Source organism: Sitophilus oryzae, unplaced genomic scaffold (genome assembly GCF_002938485.1).
Source record: "Sitophilus oryzae breed Bouriz unplaced genomic scaffold, Soryzae_2.0 scaffold_302_pilon_pilon, whole genome shotgun sequence".
Taxonomy (NCBI): Eukaryota; Metazoa; Arthropoda; class Insecta; order Coleoptera; family Curculionidae; genus Sitophilus; species Sitophilus oryzae.
Genome location: NW_022146866.1, coordinates 1,853,235 through 1,875,513, shown reverse-complemented (window position 1 = coordinate 1,875,513; position 22,279 = coordinate 1,853,235). Strand labels below are relative to the sequence as shown.

At 32.3% G+C, this 22,279-nt stretch overlaps 2 protein-coding genes across 6 annotated transcripts in view; both read right to left on the bottom strand.

Annotated features, from left to right (window-relative positions):
- Positions 1-6,686: 6,686 nt before the first annotated feature.
- Positions 6,687-8,043, bottom strand: LOC115884580. The gene is made up of 2 exons (XM_030903203.1): positions 7,536-8,043; positions 6,687-7,309 (listed from the first exon to the last, which is right to left on the bottom strand). Exons 1-2 carry the CDS (start codon positions 8,041-8,043, stop codon positions 6,687-6,689), a joined length of 1,131 nt encoding a protein of 376 aa, XP_030759063.1.
- A 2,099-nt stretch (positions 8,044-10,142) lies between these two features.
- LOC115884539 (uridine phosphorylase 1) overlaps positions 10,143-22,279 on the bottom strand; it is a 57,884-nt gene continuing 45,747 nt past the window's right edge. For all 5 annotated transcript variants that reach the window (XM_030903147.1, XM_030903145.1, XM_030903146.1 and 2 more), the window contains 4 exons: positions 19,756-19,941; positions 16,542-16,680; positions 13,007-13,200; positions 10,143-10,500 (listed from right to left, as the gene is read on the bottom strand). In XM_030903147.1, the coding sequence (XP_030759007.1) occupies positions 10,315-10,500; positions 13,007-13,200; positions 16,542-16,680; positions 19,756-19,941 (705 nt within the window). In that variant the 3' untranslated portion in view covers positions 10,143-10,314. The remainder of the gene's footprint in view (positions 10,501-13,006; positions 13,201-16,541; positions 16,681-19,755; positions 19,942-22,279) is intronic.

Genomic DNA, 22,279 nt, shown 5'->3' with positions numbered 1-22,279 from the left:
TTAATTTATTTGTCTGCACTCTGAAAATTAAAGATTATTTAAGGCGAATTTATTGATACTTAAATATAGCAACATTTTTATAGGGTGGCCGTATCTAAAGAAGTAACCACTATCTTCTCTGTGACAGAATTGCATTGCGATAGTGACACAGATTAAGTAATATACTGTATGTATACAGATAAAAATCTTGTCCCTAATTCGTTATACGAAAATTGTTTTTTATGACGATAAACAAAATTTCCTGCGCGCAATAAGAAACTCACGTTTAAACAGCGTAATAACTGGGCCGGTCAGGCGCTGTGCTCAATTTTAGAGGCCATAAGTGGGCGTGCTATGTGCGCAAACTAGTAACCTAACTAGTGCGCGACTCCGAAAATTGGAACCACGAAAAACAATGCTTTTGACGATAAGTATCAGAAAAATAATCACTAAATTCAATAAGAAAACGCTAAAAAGGTGGAGTGGACTGTTTATTTACCTATGAAACGTAACTCCTAGTTCTTTCTTTTCGCTGCGGCTTTCACGACACTTGAAAGCTGAACAACTAATCACCATTGTAATAAAGTTTATACAAAGTTCAGTACACACAAACTATTAAAAAAGCGCTAAAATTGTAGCTGATCAACAGCTGATGACTCATTCATTACAACCAAAAAAATAGCGTCTAAGATAACATATTCTGCTGCAGTCCCTATATGGGCGTTACATGTCCTTGTATTCTTTAGTCATTGGGAAAGCTCTGTTATAAGAGTATCATCGGGTTCAGAATCTGCTTAAACAAAACATGGTCGCATCCAGATGAGCCTGGTAGCTAAAAGGAGAGATTAACTTAAAATATTTTTACTTGCAGGTGTATTCTTATGGTAAATAACAGAGTGAACACATAATGTACTGGAAATATCATTTATTTAAAGGCGAACATACAGCATTGTTTAACCAGGTCTTAATTTACTTATATTATGCATATGTATATAGTAATGATATTAGCGATATATCGCCATTAACAAAGATGTAATAAATAAAATTGATCAAGCTTTAACAATGTCAAATCACAACAATTATCAATTGGCCACTAATGGGAAATATCAAAATGTCCTAAATTTTGATAACCACATATGTCACAAGCAAATATTCGTTCTTATTCATAAAGCATTCACCATTATTTTACATTTTAAAAGTTTTATACTCATAATAATGTTGTACCGATGGTGAATATATCAGATTAAACATTATTTATTAAAACAAAACGTATATCAACACTTAATTTAAAGAAGTACATATTTTTAGGCAATTGGGGTAGAACATTGTTAATTGATCGTTGTTTATTCCAGAACCATTCAAAACTTAACAATATATTGTCATTACGTAACATCCAATCATAAACGACACCGTTTAACACCTAATTTAAAACACCAAACCTATGACGTAATTATTTTTTTAACAATTTCATCAATTTCACTACGCCACTGGTTGACTAGAACAAACACTCAATTTCTGACCAATATAATGAAAGTATTCGATGAATAAGGAACACGTGATCCACCATAGGTGGCGGGTATACAGTTACAGTGGAGCTTTTTGCTCAGTCAAATATTGATTTTATTTCTTGGCGGCCTCTTTTGTGTGAAAAATAGTTATACCTGGTGTCTGTATGAAAAAGAAACAGAAAAATTAAATAAGAACTAAGCTTTTTTACTGCAACAAGGAGACCGAGATGTCAATTTATGGTACAGATCAATTATTGCATTTTTTGAATATGGAAAGTCAATAGAATAGTAATGTTGCTCCACTATAGTTAGTTTGTAAAAGGTAAAGGTATTTTACAGAACTCTACTGTACTAAAATACTCTTTAAGTGTAACTTTGCAGCTGTTGTGATTTAGATGTCAAACAGCAGAGTGTTCATTCTATTTGAACACCGATGAATGTAAAAATAGTGTGTTATTGAAAGTGAAAACGTTTGGCATGATAGAATAGACAGAGTTAATAATTAGTATAATGTTGATATATAGTTAAATATCTTATTTCGAAAATTACTAAGTTTAAATTTTTATATTTATCGATTTATACTCTTTTTATCAAATTTACAAATATTAATTATGGTAGATAAACCATTACGAGGAAAGTGTAAATCTGGATACACACGTTCAAGAGTGAAGTTTGGAAATCTTTAATACAAAAGGATATGTAATTATGTTAATTTTAATTTAATGGGTCTGTTGGAGTGATTAGAGATAGAGTTAAAACAATTGTAAACAGTAACTTTTCTTTTAATTTGATATAAACAAGATTAATTAAGCTTGATTTTCATGCATCCGTTGTCCGACGATACGTTGATACGATATTAATTTTATTGGTAGAATTTAAAGACTTTGATTGGTTAGAAAATAACGCAGTTTTTAAATTTATTGCATTTTCATGCCTTCGTTTATCGGATATACGTTGGTGTTATTTTATATTTTCGTTTTCATTACGATTTTGCTATTTTACTTATATTTTTATTAAGGTTAGATTAAATTTGTCAAAAAAGTGTCAAAACGTCCGTTACCGTATGAACGGGTCCGTTGACGGGCTGAAGTAAAATATTTACGGATGAAAAGTGGCGCGAAAACGCTCTGACCAATCAGAGCATCGTCGGACCATCGTATCAACGTATAAAGCCGGAGTCTCATGCATCCGAAATCCGATGACACGACGATCCGACGGTGCTCCTATTGGTCGAAATATTTTGACACCACTTTTTATCCGATATTTTTAACTAATCGTCCGACGTCGTATAAAGTTAAATTTTGTTTAACTTTTGTACGATATCGTGTGCTTTTAACCTCACTTTTTTTGAAAACATTGGTTTTTAAAATCAAGTTTAGTGGGAAGTGGGTAATTTCGGGATATTTGGCGAGGAAGTTATTTTTATAAGTGTTTCTCCAATAATACATGTAATTTATGTTGATACTGTTGATAGGAATGACAGGTCTAAATGTCAAAACTGTCAAATTTCGGAACGAACTTTCGGATGTATGTGACAGGCTTTTTTTATTTCACAAGATAAATTCAAATTTCGGATGTCGTACCATCGGATTTCGAATGCATGAAACTCCGGCTTTAAAGCTTGTCAATTAACGGACCCGTTCATACGATAACGGACGTTTTGACACTTTTTGACAAATTTAATCTAACCTTAATAAAAATATAAGTAAAATAGCAAAATCGTTATGGAAACGAAAATATAAAATAACACCAACATATATCCGATAAACGGAGGCATGAAAATGCAATAAATTTTAAAACTGCGTTATTTTCTAACCAATCAAAGTCTTTAAATTCTACCAATAAAATTAATATGGTATCATCGTATCGTCGGACAACGGATGCATGCAAATCAAGCTTTAACTCGTAATGATATGTTTGACTTCTTTTACAAACTTTGATAGACTATGAATTCCAACCAGAGCTGCAAGCTCACAGAAAAGTTAAGTCTTTTTCAAAATGATTTGTGCTTTAAATCTTATTCCAAAATAGAAAAAGATTTGATTGAAGTCATTAAAAAGATTTAAGTCTTTATCTATTTCGGAATAAATCAGATATTTATATATTTTTATGATGCATTTTTAACAGCAGCATTTCTTTTTAAACTATTCGGCGGCAGCCAAGCAGCAGAATAAAAAAACAATGATCAATACTACTAGCAAATAAGATATTAGTTTTTCGGAACCGGTTTTAATTATTCGTCGTGTTACGATGCGTGCATAGTGAGTCTGTTCTCTTTTAAGTGAATCCCCGACACCGTTATGTAACCCGAAAGACGAACGAAAGAAATTTATCTAGAATATATTAGTACCTTAAAATGCCATCGATATATTACATAGTGATCAAAACACATCACCACTTTTTAATAGACATGTATTGATTACATCTAAACTGTAATGGATATAAATAAAATACTACAAAATCAGATGCAGATCACCATGACTTAAGTCAAAAGTATAGACTTAAGTCATAAAAACGACTTAAATAACGTTATATTGATTTAAGTCTTTACAAAAATGACTTGACTTGAAATAAAATGATTTAAGTCAAAAACTCAAGATTTAAATCATTTGAACTTTATGTTGAATTTGACTTAAGACTTAAATCATTTTAAAACTGATTTGTTGCAGCTCTGATTCCAACCAATCAGTCATAAAAGACAATCAGAAGACAGTCTTAATTATACATTTTATTAATTTGAAATTATCTTAAAACCAAAGCTTTATAAAAAGTGAGGTCAAAAATTTATGGTATTGAGTTAATGCTTCTAAAGATAAACTTTTATACGTTCTGTATGTTTTATACGTTTATGGTTTTCAGTCAATCATTTTACTGTTAAATTTTACATTTTTTATAGATATACAGAGCATTCCAGATAATTCTGTGAATATTAATTACATATTAGCATAGGCGTTCAATAAAAAACAAATATTAATTTTGATTCTACAGGGTATTTTAGTCGGAAATAGTACCTTGGGAGTTTTCAAGACATTAATTTACGGTTTTAGGAGATATCTAATACTTACTAAATTTTTTCTCCTATAGTCCTGTATTCTATATTGTTTCCTGGGACACCCTGTGTCAATTTTAAATTAGTTTTTTTGTAATTAGGCTTCAACTACGATCACTCCGGCTATATATTTCATTATTTCCATGTTTTTTTTTAGTAGTAAAAAAACTAAGTTTAAAAAAATAACTTGCCTAAAAATTCAAAACCTTCTACGGGTTTCTTGCTTAACAACTAACAATACTTTTAGTGCGTCATTGACATGATAGCCGATAACGTGTTTGAGAATGTATTTTAAATGCTGAAAATGAGAGAATATTTGTGCTTTTTAAATATCCTATATGCAAAAGACACCAATAACTAATATATCCCCAAAGAACACTTCAGACAAGAATTAATATCTACGTGATATTCCCCAGTTCCAGCAATTTTACTTGCAATAAGTAGCATTCTCAAAACGTTACCTGTACTTAATAACAATAATTTCTAGTCTAAATATGATATAACAATTATAGCATGTTTGAAATACAATAGTTTTAGTTTTAACGCGTTTTAATATTATTTTATCGTTCAGAGCATATTTAAAGTGTTTAGTGAACCGGCAGTCTCTTTTTCTGATAGTAAAGTTCAGGAAGAGGATATGAAGAAATTTAATGAAGATTCCAGTACCGTTTTTTCATATAAAATACGATTTAATAGGTAACGAGATTATATTTTAATTTCAACTTTGCTCTGCATTGGCAATATATTCACGATGTTCTTGTTTAATGTTCAATTTAAATGTCCTCGGAATTTATAGATATTTTTATGGAACACGGGTACTAGGGTTCAGAACCGGGAAATCCCGGTACCGAAAGTACCGGAAATTCCCGGTTCTTTCGGTACTTTCAGGACTCGGTAATAATAATTAAAAACATATTTTTTGTTACATGTGAAAGAGTTTTGATACGTTCTTGCGGTCGAAATCAAACTCTTCTATATAAGTAGTGATGCTATCTCTTACTGTTCTTACTTCTGAAGTTATTTTGAAGTTTCTATAATGTTTATTAGCAATTATTAAGTTTAAATATGTTATTTTGTTATTTAGTATAGTATTGCTGAATGTATTAGTTATATTTTTCTTGTGTTATGATTTTATAGGCATTTGCATCTTTAATTGAAAATGTTAAGTTTTTTTTTCTAATTTAGTTAAGTTGATTTCGAGGTTGGTTGATGTTGTTTGATGCAATTTTTAAGCTGTGTTTTCTTTTTTTCTCATGACTTAATAATTTAATATTATTTTAGTCTTAAATTAGCCTTTTTATTCCTTGCTTGCTGATTGGCGAACTCCACAATCGTTGAACGAAAATATTTTAGTACGGTTCGAAACTCTAATTAATACTACCAATTAGGATTCAGATCTTTTTGGCCATCACAGAACCGGGCCTCAGCAACATTAATTAAAAAAATATTTTTTTGTTAAGTGAGAAAGTCCTTTGATCCTTTCTAGCGGTCGAAATCGAACACTTCTAAATAAGTAATGATGCTATTTCTTATTGTTCTTGCTTCTTTTCTAATTTTTTCATGACTGATTACTTAATAATTTAATATTATTTTCATTAAAAATCTCAATTTTTTGGCCATTTTACTTTGATAAGCCATCCCTTAGTTTCTGTACCACCAGTGAACAAAAATTAGTCAGTACCGAAAGTACCAAAAAAAAATGGGAAATCCCGGTTCCTAAGAGGCGCGGTACCGAAATTCCCGGTTCCGAAAAACAGCTCCGGTCCGGAAACCTGAACTGAAAAAGTTCTGAACTCAGATTTAATTTGAAAAGTTTAAATGGCTGAAATTTCTATTTAGTTTAAGAGCACCCACAGACGCTCAGTTCTTTAGCACAAACTGAGTGTACAGGCCAGTTTGCACAGTTTAACCTGTAGTGCTGACCGTCGCGCACACACATATTTTTTTACAGTGAAAATAGTTTTCTGTCTTTCATTCTGTTCGCTTGTAGAATAAAGATTTTTTTTATTTCTGTCGCTGTACTGCTTTGTTATGTTTCTTAACTTCTATAGCAGATCAAATTTATTGTACCAAGGTTAAAAACAAAGAACACTGATATTTGTTCATACCTAATTAATAAAATATTCCTATTTTTATATATACATATCGGTTTAGAACGTCTTGCGACGTTGTCCGATGCCTAACTTCCACGTCTTCCGATCGTTCCACTGTCCCTCGCTTAGATTTCTGGCACTCATTGCTCTTGTGACACCCTCATTCCAAGTCTTCTTAGGTCTTCCACGTTTTCTTCGATGTTGGGGTATCCATTGCATAATTTGTTTTGGAAGTCGTGTGTCATCCATCCTCTGGACATGTCCGTACCACATAAGTTGTTGGCGTTCGATGTCGGTTGCCAAAGATCCCTCTATTCCTATCCTCTGTTGGATTTCTTCGTTTCGGACTCTATCTCTTCGGGAAATTCCTAAGGTTCTTCTATAGGCATCCATTTCTACCGCTTCCAGTTTTTTTCGGTTGGCTTCCGTTATTCGCCAAGTCTCTGCACCATAAAGTAGACTGCTCTTTGCCAGGGTCTCGTATATATTGATCTTCCGTTTCTTCCCTATTTCATTACTCCAAAATGCTCCATTCAGACAGCCAATTGTTCTTCTAGCTTGTGATATTCGTTTTTTAATTTCTTTGTCATCTTTAGCTGTTGTATCAAATATCACTCCTAGATAGGTGTAGTTATTGCAGGCTTCTATCTCTTCATTTTCTAGATGTACGCTAGGTAGTTCTGCACCAATAGGTAGATATTTAGTTTTTCCTGTATTTATTTCCAAACCCCATCGTTGATATTCCTCTTATAGTTTCCTTGTCATGTACTCCAAATCATCTTTATCGTTGGCCATAAGAACTTGATCATCTGCGAACTGCAGAGTATATAGACAGGTATCTCCCAGATTAATTCCCATTCCATTACATTTTCTCTTCCATTGTCTCAAGGCCTTTGCTACATATACCTATTTTAAATAATGTGGGCGAAACACAGCATCCTTGTCGTAGACCTTTATTGACAAAGAATCTTCCAGATAATGTGTTGCCTATTTTAATTTGTGATGTCGATTCTTCGTACAAGTTTTTCAGAGCTCCAATTAAGGTGTAGTTAATGTTGGTGTCCTGTAGTACCTTGAATAGTCTGTTAACTGGAACGGTATCATATGCTTTGTGAAGGTCATTAAACATGAGGTGTGTCTCCTGATCAATACTACTTTTTTTCTCTATTAGTTGTTTCAGACAGAAAATATTATCGGTACAGGTTCTCCCAGTCCGAAAACCAGATTGTTCCTCCTCTTCTTGTTGTTGGTATTCCTGTTCTATTAAATCTCTAAGGATCCGTCCGTATAATCGACTTAGGGTACTTGTTACTGATATACCTCTATAGTTGGAGCACACTTGTTTATTTCCCTTTTTGTGGATTGAAGATTGCACATTAAAAATATTGCTGTTTACATTAAGTTTCAGTTTCATTTTAGAGTAGTGGGTGCATTATAAACAAATTTTGATTTAATTTAACTCAATGATGTTTAATGTTTTTGAGTATGAGGCAAAAAATATTTATATTTAGTCATTTTATAGTTAGTCGACAAGTGGTTGAGCTGAACTAATTTAGTAAATTAACTTGTTCATGTTCATTACTGATTGAGAACAAAAAAAAATGAAGGGTTAAGTAAAGTATTAAACTATTTTGGCATTATTATTACTTTCTGTTTTCATTTTTTTAATTCAAGAAGAACTTCGCTCATGTCAGACCAAGAAGTGGCACAGTGGGCCGGAAGTCACACACGTGCCGCCATGCCTGCACAAGTCTAGCTTGCATGGCAGTGTGTGCGATAAAACTGAGCGTCTGTGGATGCCTTAAAATTGGTTTATGAACATACGGTTTCTATAGATATGCCAATACCCACATATTATGTAGGTATAGAGATGTGAGTTTGATAGTGGGAAATAATTACTTGATTTTAAAAATGCTCTGGATAAACGTTTATTTGTGCTGTTCCCTGCCCCAGCTACTTAATTGTCCCCTTAAAAGTAAAACCTAGCTAACGTTACTAACTATAGAAATAAATCAATATTTTTAATATAAACAATATGTTTTATTTATTAAATTCGCAAAAAGTAAAGCAATCCCTAATGATCGCTTTAACATTTTATTGAAAATTAAATTCAGTGTTAGTTTCGATACTTTTTACGTTCTTTAACAAACCCATTTTGACCACAAACATGATCCTAGTGTTTTAAATAAAGTCCTATTTAAAGAAGTCTTATTTAAAATAAATTTGTTTTTCTTGGTTCTTTGTGAATGATTACATTTATAATTTACTTGCTTTTAATATTTTTAAGTTAATTTAAAGCAGTCATTATACAGAGTGTCAAAAAAATAGTGTATATAACTTCGGTGGGTGATTCTACAGATAAAAATAAAACAAAAAGTTCCTATGAAAATGCCCTAAAATGCTTTTTCTTGAAATTTGGTACTAAGAGTACACACACATTTTAATGCCAAAGCGAATGGCGATAGTGTAAAATTCCGTAACAGCCCTGAAAGGATACTTTCCATTAGAGTAGAGAGTACTACTGGTGGTACTTCTTTTTATCTTTACAGATACAGTAATTTCAATAAATGAAAATTAAAGCTAAGACTTTTTATCTAAAAAGGTGCTCTTCGTTTATTTCGAAACAGTAAACGGTTTTCATGATATTTGCGTTTAAAGGTTCGGATGCATCGATTTTAGCATTAGCGAAATCAGGAGATCAATTTATTTAAAATTTCTTTACATTTTATCATTTCAGATTAGGTATACTATACTAAGATAAAAATCTTGTCCCTAATTCGTGGTACGAAAATTGTTTTTTATGACGATGAGCAAACGAGTAAAATTTCTGTGTGCAAAAATAAACTCGCGTTTAAACAGCGTAATAACTGGGCCGGTCAGGCGCTGTGCACAATTTTAGAGGCCATAAGTGGGCGTGGTATGTGCGCAAACTAGTAACCTAACTAGTGCGCGACTCCGAAAATAGGAACCACGAAAAACAATGCTTTTGACGATAAGTTTATAATCTGTATAATCTGTGGTAATACTAAAATCGATGCATCGTAATCTTTAAACAAAAATATCTTGAAAACCTTTCATCTTTTGGAACTAAACGAAGAGCACCTGTTTTACGTAAAAAAGTTTTAGCTTTTTATATCATTTGTTGAAATTACTCTATCTATGAGAAGATACAGTAATTTCAACCAAGTACCACCACTACTCTCACCCTAACGGAATTTTTCACAACCGCCATGCGCTTTGGCATTAAAATGTGTGTAAGGGTACCAAATTTCAGGAAAAACCGTTCAGTTACCAATGTTCCAAAAATACGAACTTTTTGTTTTATTTTGATCTGTAGAATCACCCACCAAAGTGAAAACTATTTTTTCACCCTGTATAATTTTTATATAGTTTTATCTAGAATAAATTGAATTAATACAATTGTATTAATTAATGTAAAATCTAGTATAAAAACGATATGAAATTATATGTTAATTGTCTGTCCAACAAGAAAAAATTCTTTTTTTACTATTCTTTAAATTTATTTTTTAGATCAAAAGTAAATGGTTATAGTTTGTGGATATCATCTATTGAAATCATCCATTTTCTCTTTGGATAGACGTTATATATACCGTTGTAGTAGTTTGTGGCCAAAATTTGTGTAACGTATAAAAAAACCTGTGTGTGACATTTTTCCAAAAACGTATTATTCGAAAGTTTGCGACTCCTGTTGCACCAGTTTGAATCTTCTCGGGCTTTTCACACATATGGATCCGTGCCCTTCAAATGACGAGAGTCGCCCTTTGGTCTGCAGGTATTTCTTTATGTATCTCGCAACTAGAATTTGCGGACGTAGCTGGTATTCGTTAAGAACCTCTTTGGGAGTACAAACCTAGAATAGAAATTAATGTTTTCTATAGGCTTGGTGCATTTCAGTTGGTTTCAAAAAATTCCGACCGCAGCGCTCTTTACGGCAGAAATCAGAAATTTTCGCTGCGTATTTCACCCCGGCGCCGTCCCGGTTACAGTTCATGTTGATCGCATTAATTCAATACTGAAATCGTGGCTTTGTCATTAAGTATTTTAGTTTTTTGCTAGTGCAGTTATTGAAACATTATAAAACACTGGTACGAGGTTTGTGTGATGTAAAGCTGTTTCGGGTAGTAAAAATTAAGTAAAAAAGAACTCGAACTGGGCGTCGCGTTTTGTTCTGAAAATTTCAAATGTTAAAATTGTCGAAAAAATGTTAACGGACACAAAGGAACACATTTTTGAAGGGACATAAATAAAGAAACCAACATAAAAATTGACTATACTTAGTAGTTTTATTTGCTTAAGGTGAAAACTGTTGATATTCTCATTTACATTTTTACTAAATAAGCCACGCGGAAAATATTTGTCTGAGGATCTTCGCGAAAAAATAATCAACGCATATCGGAATGGTGTATGGCAAATGGACATAGGCACAATGTTTAATTTGCATAAGTCTCATTAGCAAAACGATTTCGAATTTCAAAACTCATAATTCCTTAAAGACCATTAAAAAAATGGTCGGCCAAGGAAAAAAACGAAAAAAATTGAAATAATAATTAAAAAAATCGCCTTAACTAATCCGCATAAGGCCATCCAAAGAAGGCTAAGAGAAGCAGGATTATTTAGCAGAAGAGCAGCCAAAAAACCATTCATCAGTAAGAAGAACCAGAAGGCCCGCCTTACCTTTGCAAAAATATATTTGCACTGGTCGACGAATGACTGGAAAAATGTCCTGTTTTCAGATGAAAGCAAATTCAATATATTTGGAGCGGATGACATATCGTGGATACATCGCCCAGAAGAGAAAAGATTTGATTCAAAGTATACCAAGGCCACTAAAGCATGGTGGTCACTAAGGCAAACTAAAGCATGGTGGTGGATCTTGCATGGTGTGGGTATGCTTCTAGGACTATGGTATGGGACCACTGCATGTAATAGAAGGAACAATGGATCGATTTATGTATTTGGACATCTTAAAGAAGGTGATAATTCCGTTTGCTGATGATAATTTGCCTTTAACCTGGATATTTCAGCAAGATAATGATCCAAGGCATAAATCGAAAGTCTTACAAGAATGGTTTTTGTCTGAACAAATTAGGGTTTTGGATTAGGGTCTGGACTTTCCTGCCCAAAGTCCAGACCTTAACCCCATTGAAAACCTGTGGGAGGAACTAGATCGCCGGGTAAGACGAAGTTACATTAGCAATAAGAAAGATTTGATAAGAATATTGAAAGAGGCCTGGAATTCTATTGAACCAGATATCATAATAAAACTATTGGACTCCATGCCAAAGCGATGTCGTGAAGTTATAGCTAATCACGGTTACTCTACCCATTATTAATTTTATTAGGTTAGCAACAACTATGTACAGGGTGGCTCGAATTCGACGCCCATCATTGGGATTTCGAAAAGAGATACAGGATCGGTTAAATGGAGGCAAAGTTGTGCAATTTGATGCTCAATAAAATGCCGTATTGCATTTTGAAAAATTCCGAATACTTCCGAATATATTCGAAAAAAAAACGGAATTTTCAATTTTATTTTCTATTGTTTCCTGGCTTTATTTGTTAAGATAACTTAAAATGAAAAACACATTTTCATGGCCACTTTTTCTGCTCTATAACTCTGTGTGATTAAATATTCATTCTGACGTTTCGGCTTCTGGCGACCATCATCAACTTAATTTTTTAAATACGGACCTGATTTTTTTTTCAATTTAATTAAATCCTTTCATCACTTTTAAAACACTATATATAGTCACTTTGATATTTGTCGACGTTTCGTACAGAAAATTCCATTACCAGAATATTTTATGCAAAAAAAAATAAAAATGCAATACGGCATTTTATTGAGCATCAAATTGCGCAACTTTGCCTCCATTTAACCGATCCTGTATCTCTTACTGTTTCCGAAATCCCAATGATGAGCGTCGAATTCGAGCCACCCTGTACTTGCAATTTTTATATTAATTTTTAGTGTCTCTATTTTTGTCCCTATAGTTTTATATTTAAGTGAATAAAATCTTAAGTTTTCGTGAGACATATATGATTATTTCATTTAAATAAGAACTATTTAAGTATCTTTAATTTTAACAATGCATAAAATGGCCTCAGTCCCTGCGTTAACAAAAAATACTCAATTTTAAAAAGTTTCTCTACTTTTATCCGATAGTGTACGTCGGCCACCGGAAAGCGGGAAGCCGGTACACTATGGACGTACCTTTACAATATTTATAGTTTTATCACTAGATATTTATTTTACTAGATATTTATTTACTATTTATTTATTTATTTTTATTATTATATTTAGTTTTTATTATTTATTATTTATTTTAGTATTTTATTTAGATATTAATATGGTTTACCTGGTCTCCTTTTAATCTGTTAAGTAACGCGACACAAATAACCGCCGCCTTGATGCCTGCGTGATTGGTTAAGGCTGCGAAAGGCACTGATTCCATTTCGATGTTTTTGACACCGCTCTTCATCAGGCCTTCGAGGTACTCCAATTTGTCCGCTTCGCTGTAGTCGCAGAATGCCCCGTCGCATCGGCCCTGTCCTGTGGAATCATAGCATTAGAAATATGCAAAACTACTCACCGGAAATGACTTGTAGCGTCGATTGAAGAAATAAGAAGATGCGCAACCTTATGGGCGATTTCGTGGCACAAAACCTGTCCGAGATGTAGCTGGCGTTACCGTCAGCCTGTCCGTGATCCGGGATTTAGTGTACAGTGTTGCCAGAACTACTGTTTAATCCGTAGATTTACGGATTTTGGGTATAATACGTTAATAATACGGATTTTCTATCATTAAACATTTTAATATAATATTATATGATTAAACAAAGAAGGGCGTCAGAGTTGGCTTGGAAATGAAGATCGCTGTTATCTCATACGTAAAATATTATGGTAAATCTCAATAATCGTCATTTCCAAGCTAACTAAATTACTTATTTCAATCATACGACATATTCAGTACCTATAAAATAATTTTTATCATTTTTTTTTGTTGTTTATTCTATATTTAACACGAATACATTTTCAATACATAAACGCGGATTTTTCATCCAAAGATATTTTCGTGAAACTTATTACACATTTTAATATGGCAACACTGTCCTTTTCAGATCCACACTGTTCTCGATATGCTTTCGATGGCCGAATTAGAGAAAATAGGTGTTTTATACGCTGACCGCAGAACGGTTGTTGTCCCCACCGTACAGTACTTGAGACGTAAGGGGAAATCAAATCAGCCTTGTCACGAATTCGCCCATTAGGTAGCGTATCTTCCCAATCCTTTTTATCAACGCTTGTAGTCATTTCCGGTAAGAAACAGGAATTGACCGAAAACAATTAAATAAGTCAATCTATCCCGAATTATGTCATATATTAAAGTACTAAATCTCGTTTATTTATCTGAAAAAATAAAAAAGTTATAGGAGGTCAGCTACTTTTTGAGAAACACCCTGTAGCGGAAGAGGTAAGTATGTAAAAATTTCGTATTTTTTTTAAATTATTATTTATGAAAGGTATGATAATGCTAGTTTTGATATTGATTTGTTTTGCCTTTTGTGCAAGACAAAGACTAAGACCAATCTGGCTCATCAGCAGACTCATGCAGGGATATCCTATACCGGGTGTGTTTCAAAAGTGGCTCACCCCTGTAACTTTTTTATTTTTCACATAAAAAAAACGAAATTTTGGTATGTTAGTATACAGAGAAGACCAGGCTACTAGTAACATAGCAAGTTGCCGGACGAATTTACGTGCGTTCGTACTCGAGATTCACTGCCGGCTAGTCGGCTAGTTAGGCAGTACGCAGTTGCAGTTGTGATTGGACGGGTCGGTTGTGACAAACTAGGAATACGACGCGAGGAGTGCTGAGTATTTATTATTTTCATTTTAAGTGTTTACCTTCACTTAAGGTAACATTTAAAATAAAAGTACTTAAATATTTATTATTTGAGTGTGCTTACGAGCCAAAACTAAAATTAAATAAATTCTCTAAACACAAAACTCATTTCCAAAATTAACAAATATATCAATAAAATAAAAAAAATACTAAAATATTACTCTAAATAAAAAAAAGTTATAACAAGTGTTCAAAAAGACCACCTTTTATGCTAGACAGAAGCCTAGGCAGTCGTAAAATCTCCGTCTGACATTGGCTAACATATTAGGGCTAATAGTTTGGAAAGTCTCTCGTATTTTTACTTGAAGCTCATCCAGATTATTAGCCCTATTATGACCATACACTTTGGATTTTACATAATCCGACAAAAAGAAATCATTGGGAGAAAGATCTGGTGATCTAGCGGGCTACAAAATAGTTCCATGTCCACTAATTAAACGGTTGGGAAAAGTATTGTTCAAATATTCATCAGGCTTTTTGTGTTTTTGTGAGGACACGCACCCATGTGTTTCAAAATTATTAATAACTTGATATAGTAGGTAAAGATGGAATTGGCCTATTTACAAAAGTTTGTGGAAAAATTGTTTGTATATCCCGATAAAACCTATTTTGGAAATACCATTTTACAATTTGAATTTTCTAACGAACTTCGTAAACATCCATTATTTTACTCAAAAAATAAATTTTACAAGAGAACTGTCGCGAGAATCTATGTATCCGTTTTGGCTATTAAAACACGAATAAATACAAATTCTGAAACATTCTTATCACATGTCTACCTATTTTTATTTTATCGCATTTTTTCGCCTGCTTTTTATCCGGCGGACGGGTATACGCTAATTCGTCCGGTTCTGCCTATGTTACTACTACGGTGGACCGGTCTGTATGACATAAATTAGCATTGATTAAATTCAATTGTTTTTGGTCACTTCCTGTTTCACCGGAAATGAATACAACTTTTTATTTTTAAATGACACTTTCGGAATTTTTTTACTTTATTCGATAGAAAATGACACCCTGAACAGAATGACATATCGTGTGTCAACTTTTAACATTTTCGTATATGGTTATTATTTGAAATTGTAACATGCTGTTCATATCGACAATTTGACTCGAAATACCAAGTATGTGGTATCAAATTATTCGTAAAAAATGGTTTTTACAAATATGCTAATGAGTCACTCTTGTTCCATTTGAAAAAATTGAGATATGATTAAAAATACCTTTTGGGCATCTTTTAATCAGCCAGAACAAGACACGAAAAACATAGACGATCAAACCCATAGAGTTATCAAACCTATTTTTCCAAGGCTCCTTGATTAAAAATTAGTATTTTTAACACAGCTATGGTACTCTAGATTGGAAATTAAAATACGATTTCTTTTAAACGAAAATGTCAAAAGTTGACATATGATATGTCATTGTATTAAGAGTGTCATTTTCTATCGAATAAAGTAAAAATATACCGAGGGTGCCATTTAAAAATCAAAAGTTTTAGTCATTTTCGGTGAAACAGGAAGTGACCAAAAACAATTGAATACGTCAATCAATCCTAATTTACAGTACGTCTGTCCGTTCTGTAGCTACTATTGTTGTTTATTAAATGTTTTTTGTCCGCACTCCTTTCATAGACACAGATCCAGTAGACGTACTTTATGTCATATACTAACATACAGTACGTCTGCTGGATCTGTGTCTATGAAAGGAATGCGGACAAAAAACATTTAAATAAACAGCAATATATTTTATACGTCGACTTAACGAGCACGTCACCGCAAATTGCTCCGCCCACTCATTTTATTGGCTACTTGCAAATTTGTCGACTTTTTATTGATGGGACGCGTCGCTTAATTTTTTACGAAAAACATCGCGAGAATATCGCGTTTCCTCTCTCACGGATACCCCGTAGCTACAGAACGGACAGACGTACTGTACCAAATCTCGTTTTTATTTGAAAAAATAATAAAGTTAATAATGTGTATCTTACCTTCGTAAAAATCATCAGCACACATTGTGGTTCCTAGGGTTGTCTCGTAAGGGTCTTCTGGATCAGCCAACGCTTTAAGTTCTCTAGTCAATTTTTTATCGAATTTGCAAGGTCTTTGTACAACTTTTCCTAATATTGGCTAAAATTTTAAATCTTTCGTTTATTTCTGACTTTTAATTTTATTCTAATCGAATTTGTGTTAAGAGTCCATTTCACTAGTCCGTAAAAGTAGCAAAATAAGCATTCGGCATTTAACGTTTTGTGTAAAACTGGCTAGGTATTTTTACACAAATGAAGAAGGAAATTAAAGATAAAGGATTAGACTATCCGTATGGTAGCACATTTTTACACAACTTCTTTATTTTTAAGATTTTGATGGTCAAACATCAAAAAAAAATCCTTGTTTGGACTAAATTTTCTCGAAAATAAAGATAATTTAAAATTCCGTTACAATACGGAAATAGATTGAAGTTTTGTGATTACTGTGATATATAATTTATGGTTTTGTAACAAATTGCTCGCTATTTTATGGCAAATGCTGAAGCACTGTAAAGCTAAATCAAGCCTTAATCAAAGCACGTGTGCTTGGAATTTTGGGTGTGGCTTAACATGACAGGATTGGGTTAAGCCTTAGGCAGATTTCTGAAATATAATATATATTTCCTTCGGCCACACACCCGCTTTACCCGATCCCAGAGAGGGATCCGAAAGTACAGCATAATAGACTCTTATGCAAATAATGTTGGTTAGGTTGTAGCTTGGTTACAATGACTAAAGAATATAAGGACATGTAACGCCCATATACGGGCTGCAGCAGAATTTGTGACCTTAGAGGCCATTCTTTTGATGGCAAACAATGAGTCATCATTTGGTCACCAGCGACAATTTTAGCGATTTTTAATAGTTTGTGTGTAGTGAACTTTGTATAAACTTTATTGCAAAGGTGATTAGTTGTTCAGCTTTCAAGTATAAAAGCAGCAGCGATAAGAAAGAGCCAGGAGTTACGTTTCATAAGTAAATAAATAGTCCACTCCAACTTTTTAGCGTTTTCTTATTGAATTCGATAATTATTCTTCAATTTCAATTAACATCTATACAGGGTGGCGCACCTCATTCGCCTCGGTTGATTATACGAAAACGGAAAGATGTAGAAACAAAATATTTCATGACTATATGTGGGGAGGTAATGTGCACAATTTAAAATTATTTTGAAATGTACAGGGTCAGAACTAAGATCCATACCAAAGTTATATTTTTCCTTATGGACCACCCGGTATTTTATTTCATTTTTGGATTATTGAACCCAAAAAAAGGTATTTATTATAAGGGTTAAATATGTTTAAAATCTTTGGTTTTTGAGATATTTAAAGATATTTAAATTTGCATGCTACAATAGAATAGATTATTAACACCCTGTACATTACTTTTCAGACTTAGTTCTTGTGCTGAGTTTAAAGGTAGAGAAATAAACTTTACAGAAAAATGTTATTCCTTCCTTAAATGTATACAGGGGTATCAAAAATTGCTGGTCTATTTTAAATATTTATTTTACATAAAAACTTCGTTATTTCAAATGCAACACTATGTATTTTTTTAAATAAGTCGAAGCAGATTTAAATGCTCTTTCAAACTATATCAGGGTTTCCTATACATATCTGATTCAGATTTTGAATGAAAAGCGATTTTTCAATAAAATGGTCATCAAGATTGCTAGTCTTGTCATGGCCAGTTTCTAGTGACAATTAGTAGCTATTTTGAAAATCGAAATTCGTTTATGGACTTATTTAAATTTATACCAGTATACTTTTATTTAATTTACCTACAATAGTTTAATAAATATTATTTATTAAATATGTGTATATTATTCTATCAAGAAAAACGAAGATGTAGTTCTTTGAATTATTTTACGATGACTTGTAGATATATGGATTTTCTATAAAATAGCCAATTACGGCAAATTCATTTTATTCACTTCCAACGACAGGTTTTTATAAATCACACTACCAGCTCTGCGAAATAGGACAAGAAGTTTTTCAAAGAAATGCTTATCAGGAAGATTCTTATTTGGATATCTTTGAGCATAAGCCCTTGACGCCAAGAAGCAATTTTCCTCACAAAATAATATCTAGTAACATATCTATTCGTTCCGCCAGCAGATACTGTTTTATTTTTCTTGATAAAATAATGAATACTTACTTATTAAACTATTGTAGGTAAATTTAAGTAAACTGATGAATAATAATGTCCATAAACTAGTGTCGACTTTGAAAATAGTTACTAACTGTCACTAGAAAATTGCCATGGCGACACCAGCCATCTTGATTGCAATTTTATTTAAAAATCGCTTTTTATTCAAAATCTGAGCCAGATAGGTATAGGAAACCCTAATATAGTTTGAAAGAGCATTTGAATCTGCTTCGATTTATTTAAAAAATACACGGTGTTGCATTTGAAATAACGAAGTTTTTATATAAAATATATCCTTAAAATAGATCAGCAACTTTTGATAGCCCTGTATAAATTTAAGGAACCAATACCATTTTTCAGTAAAGTTTATTTTTCTACCTTTAAACTGAGCATAAGAATTAATTCTGAAAAGTAATGTACAGGGTGTTAATAGTCTATTCTATTGTAGCCTGCAAATTTAAATATCTCAAAAACTAAAGATTTTAACCATATTTAACCCTTATAATAAATTCGTTTTTTGGGCCCAAGAATCCAAAAACGAAATAAAATACTTGGTGTTCCATAAGAAAAAATATAACTTTGATATGGATTTTAGTTCTGAAACACCCTGTATATTTCAAAATAATTTTAAATTGTACACATTGTCTCTCCACATATACCCATAAAAAATTGTTTCTACATCTTTCCGTTTTCGTATAATCAACCGAGGCGAATGAGGTGCGCCACCCTGCCTGTACTTGATATGTGCTATACGTCGATACTAGTTTTGTACCTTTTGTTAACATTTTAATACGTTTTTTTTTCTCGTAATTAATTAGTATTAAAAACGTAGTCAAAAGAATTATCAGAAAATATAAATATTGCTTCAAACAGCTAGGTTAAGAAAAATATGTGCCACGGCACTGTTTGGTGACATCGTCACAATTTGCTCTCGGGTGTTATTTGTCCTTGGATTCTTTAGTCATTGATTTGAATAAACTGAATCTAATTCTCTATGATCTAATTTTAGTAGTTCGTAGTATCTTACCACTGAATAAGAATGATTTCCTAATCCGTCTATAGCATCGTCGGATATAACTACTGTACCCGGTTCTACACCCAAGCCTCCACATGTACCTAATCTAAAGAAAATCGGGTCTTTTGCTTTGGAATGGTACATCAGTTTGATTGTCTCGTGTAACAGAATTCCTATAGATGGCGTTCCCATTCCGTGCTGTAAGAAAATAAGGAATGAATGAAACTTTATATGCCTAGCCTAGCTGGCTAATTAATGCATAATTTTTTGTAGTCCAAGTAAATACTCTATTCAACCAAAAAAAAATATGTTTTTAAGGAAGGAGCATATCAAAAATCTTAGGTCCACCGCGATGGGACTCAAATATGGCCGACTTAAATTCCGGTTTATCAGTGCCGTTCTAATTTTATTTAAAAAATGTAAAACTATGATGTAGGGTAGACGTGGGGTAGATTCAATATTTTTTTTTATTTTACGTTGGGAATAAATGTATTAAAATTGTTATAAAAACATATTATTATAATAAAAATAGATAAGTTTTAATAATTATTTATTAACACAAACATCCGATACGCTACTGAAGCAGGTAAGTCAAATTGACGTATCTAAATTCTTTGACATCTAATCTTTGACAAGTAGTAAATAAAAGCAAAAATGCAAGAAAAAATATAGTACACGTATGTATATTATATAGTCACTTACTAGCGAAAAGTTTTTCCATTATTTCACTCGATTTTTGCCGAGATCTACCCCACGCTACACAACCAACTATTTTAGTCTTTTCGATAAATAGCGATAGTGTCACTGTTAATTTAAGTGCTGCCACAATTTCCATCTATATTTACTACCTTTATACAACTATCAGTAGTAGAATAAATAATAAATAACATAAAATAAGCTCCGTAAAGACTGACAAATCCACAAAATTTCAAATCAAATTCAAATGTGTCAAATGAATCGTCAAACAGAACCGTCAAGGATCCCCTACGCCTAAGCATAAAAGGACGAAAATATATTATTAAACTGACATCTCAAAGTGTCAAATTCAACGAGCGTAACCATATAATTTCTCGATATACAGGGTGGTCCGAACTGTATTCCGGAAATTCGGCAGCATATTCTGCAGATAAAAATAAGTAAAAAAGTTCGTATAAATGTATGTCCTAAAATGCTTAGTTTCGGAAATACGGGGTATAAAAGATTCATTTTTATTTCGATTTTTTTCAAATAATTTCTGAACTAACCTTAATATTTGGATGAAAATTGTTGTCTGGGAGTTTTTTGACATGAGAAATTTGATTTAGATGTTAATATGACTCCTACTTGTAGAGGACGCCACCTACCTACATATTTTTAACTGGTTCAAAAATTAATAACATTTCGTCCGTACCTGTATAAAACTACTGAGTAAAAAATATACATTTACGACGTTTTTTACGTAAAAAAGTTCCATTCGTAAAAATTGCTACGAGTAAAGCTCTCGAGATATTTGGAATCGAAATTATATATATACATATATATATATATATATATATATATATATACATATATATATATATATATATATATCAATACCTATATACCTATCATCATTGACATATATTAAACATTTTAACTAAATAGTTATTAGACTGAAATCATAAATTTGGAATGTTTTTGTGCCAAAAGTTCAACAAAATCTTTGCAGAAAAATTTATGTTTAATTTAAAAAAATAAAAATTTCCCAAATTTATTATTTCAGTCAAATAACTATCTACTCAACGTATTTATTTCTTGTCAATAATGACATGTATTGACTATTTCTATTCTAAATTTCTTGAGAACGGTTACTCGTAGCGATTTTTCCCGAGAGACATTTTTACGTAAAAAGTCACGGAAATGTATATTTTTTCACTCAGTAGTTTTATACAGGTACGGACAAAAAGTGATTACTCTTTAAAACAGTTAAAACACATGTAAGTGGCGCCCCCTACAAATAGGAGTCACACTGACATCAAAATCAAATTTCTTATGTCAAAAAACTCCCAGACACTAATTTTCATCCAAATATTCCAGTTACTTCAGAAATTATTTAGAAAAAAAAAACGAAATAAAAATGAAATTTCTACACCCTGTATCTCCGAAACTGAGCATTTTAGGACATATAAGAACTTTTTTACTTATTTTCATCTACAGAATATGCTGCCGAAGTTTCCGGAATACAGTTCGGATCACCCTATATATAGTATCTAATTTATTATTAAATATTATTACTATCAGTTATTATTGCTATTAGTTCAACCTACAGCAATTTGAAATACGGCAAAAAAAATAATGGTATTTAAGATAATAACAAAAGACCCAATTTTAAAAAAGTTTTAACCATCCTGTAAATTTAAACCTATGCATTTCCATACCTATGTTTATAGGATTTTTAGTAGACTGATGTATTTTTTATGAGGAATCAATGTGTACTTATTTAAAACTTCCGCAAGTTAATGATATTAAAATTTTTTAAAGGTGCTATTCGACTTGGGTCAAGGCAAATTCATAAAAT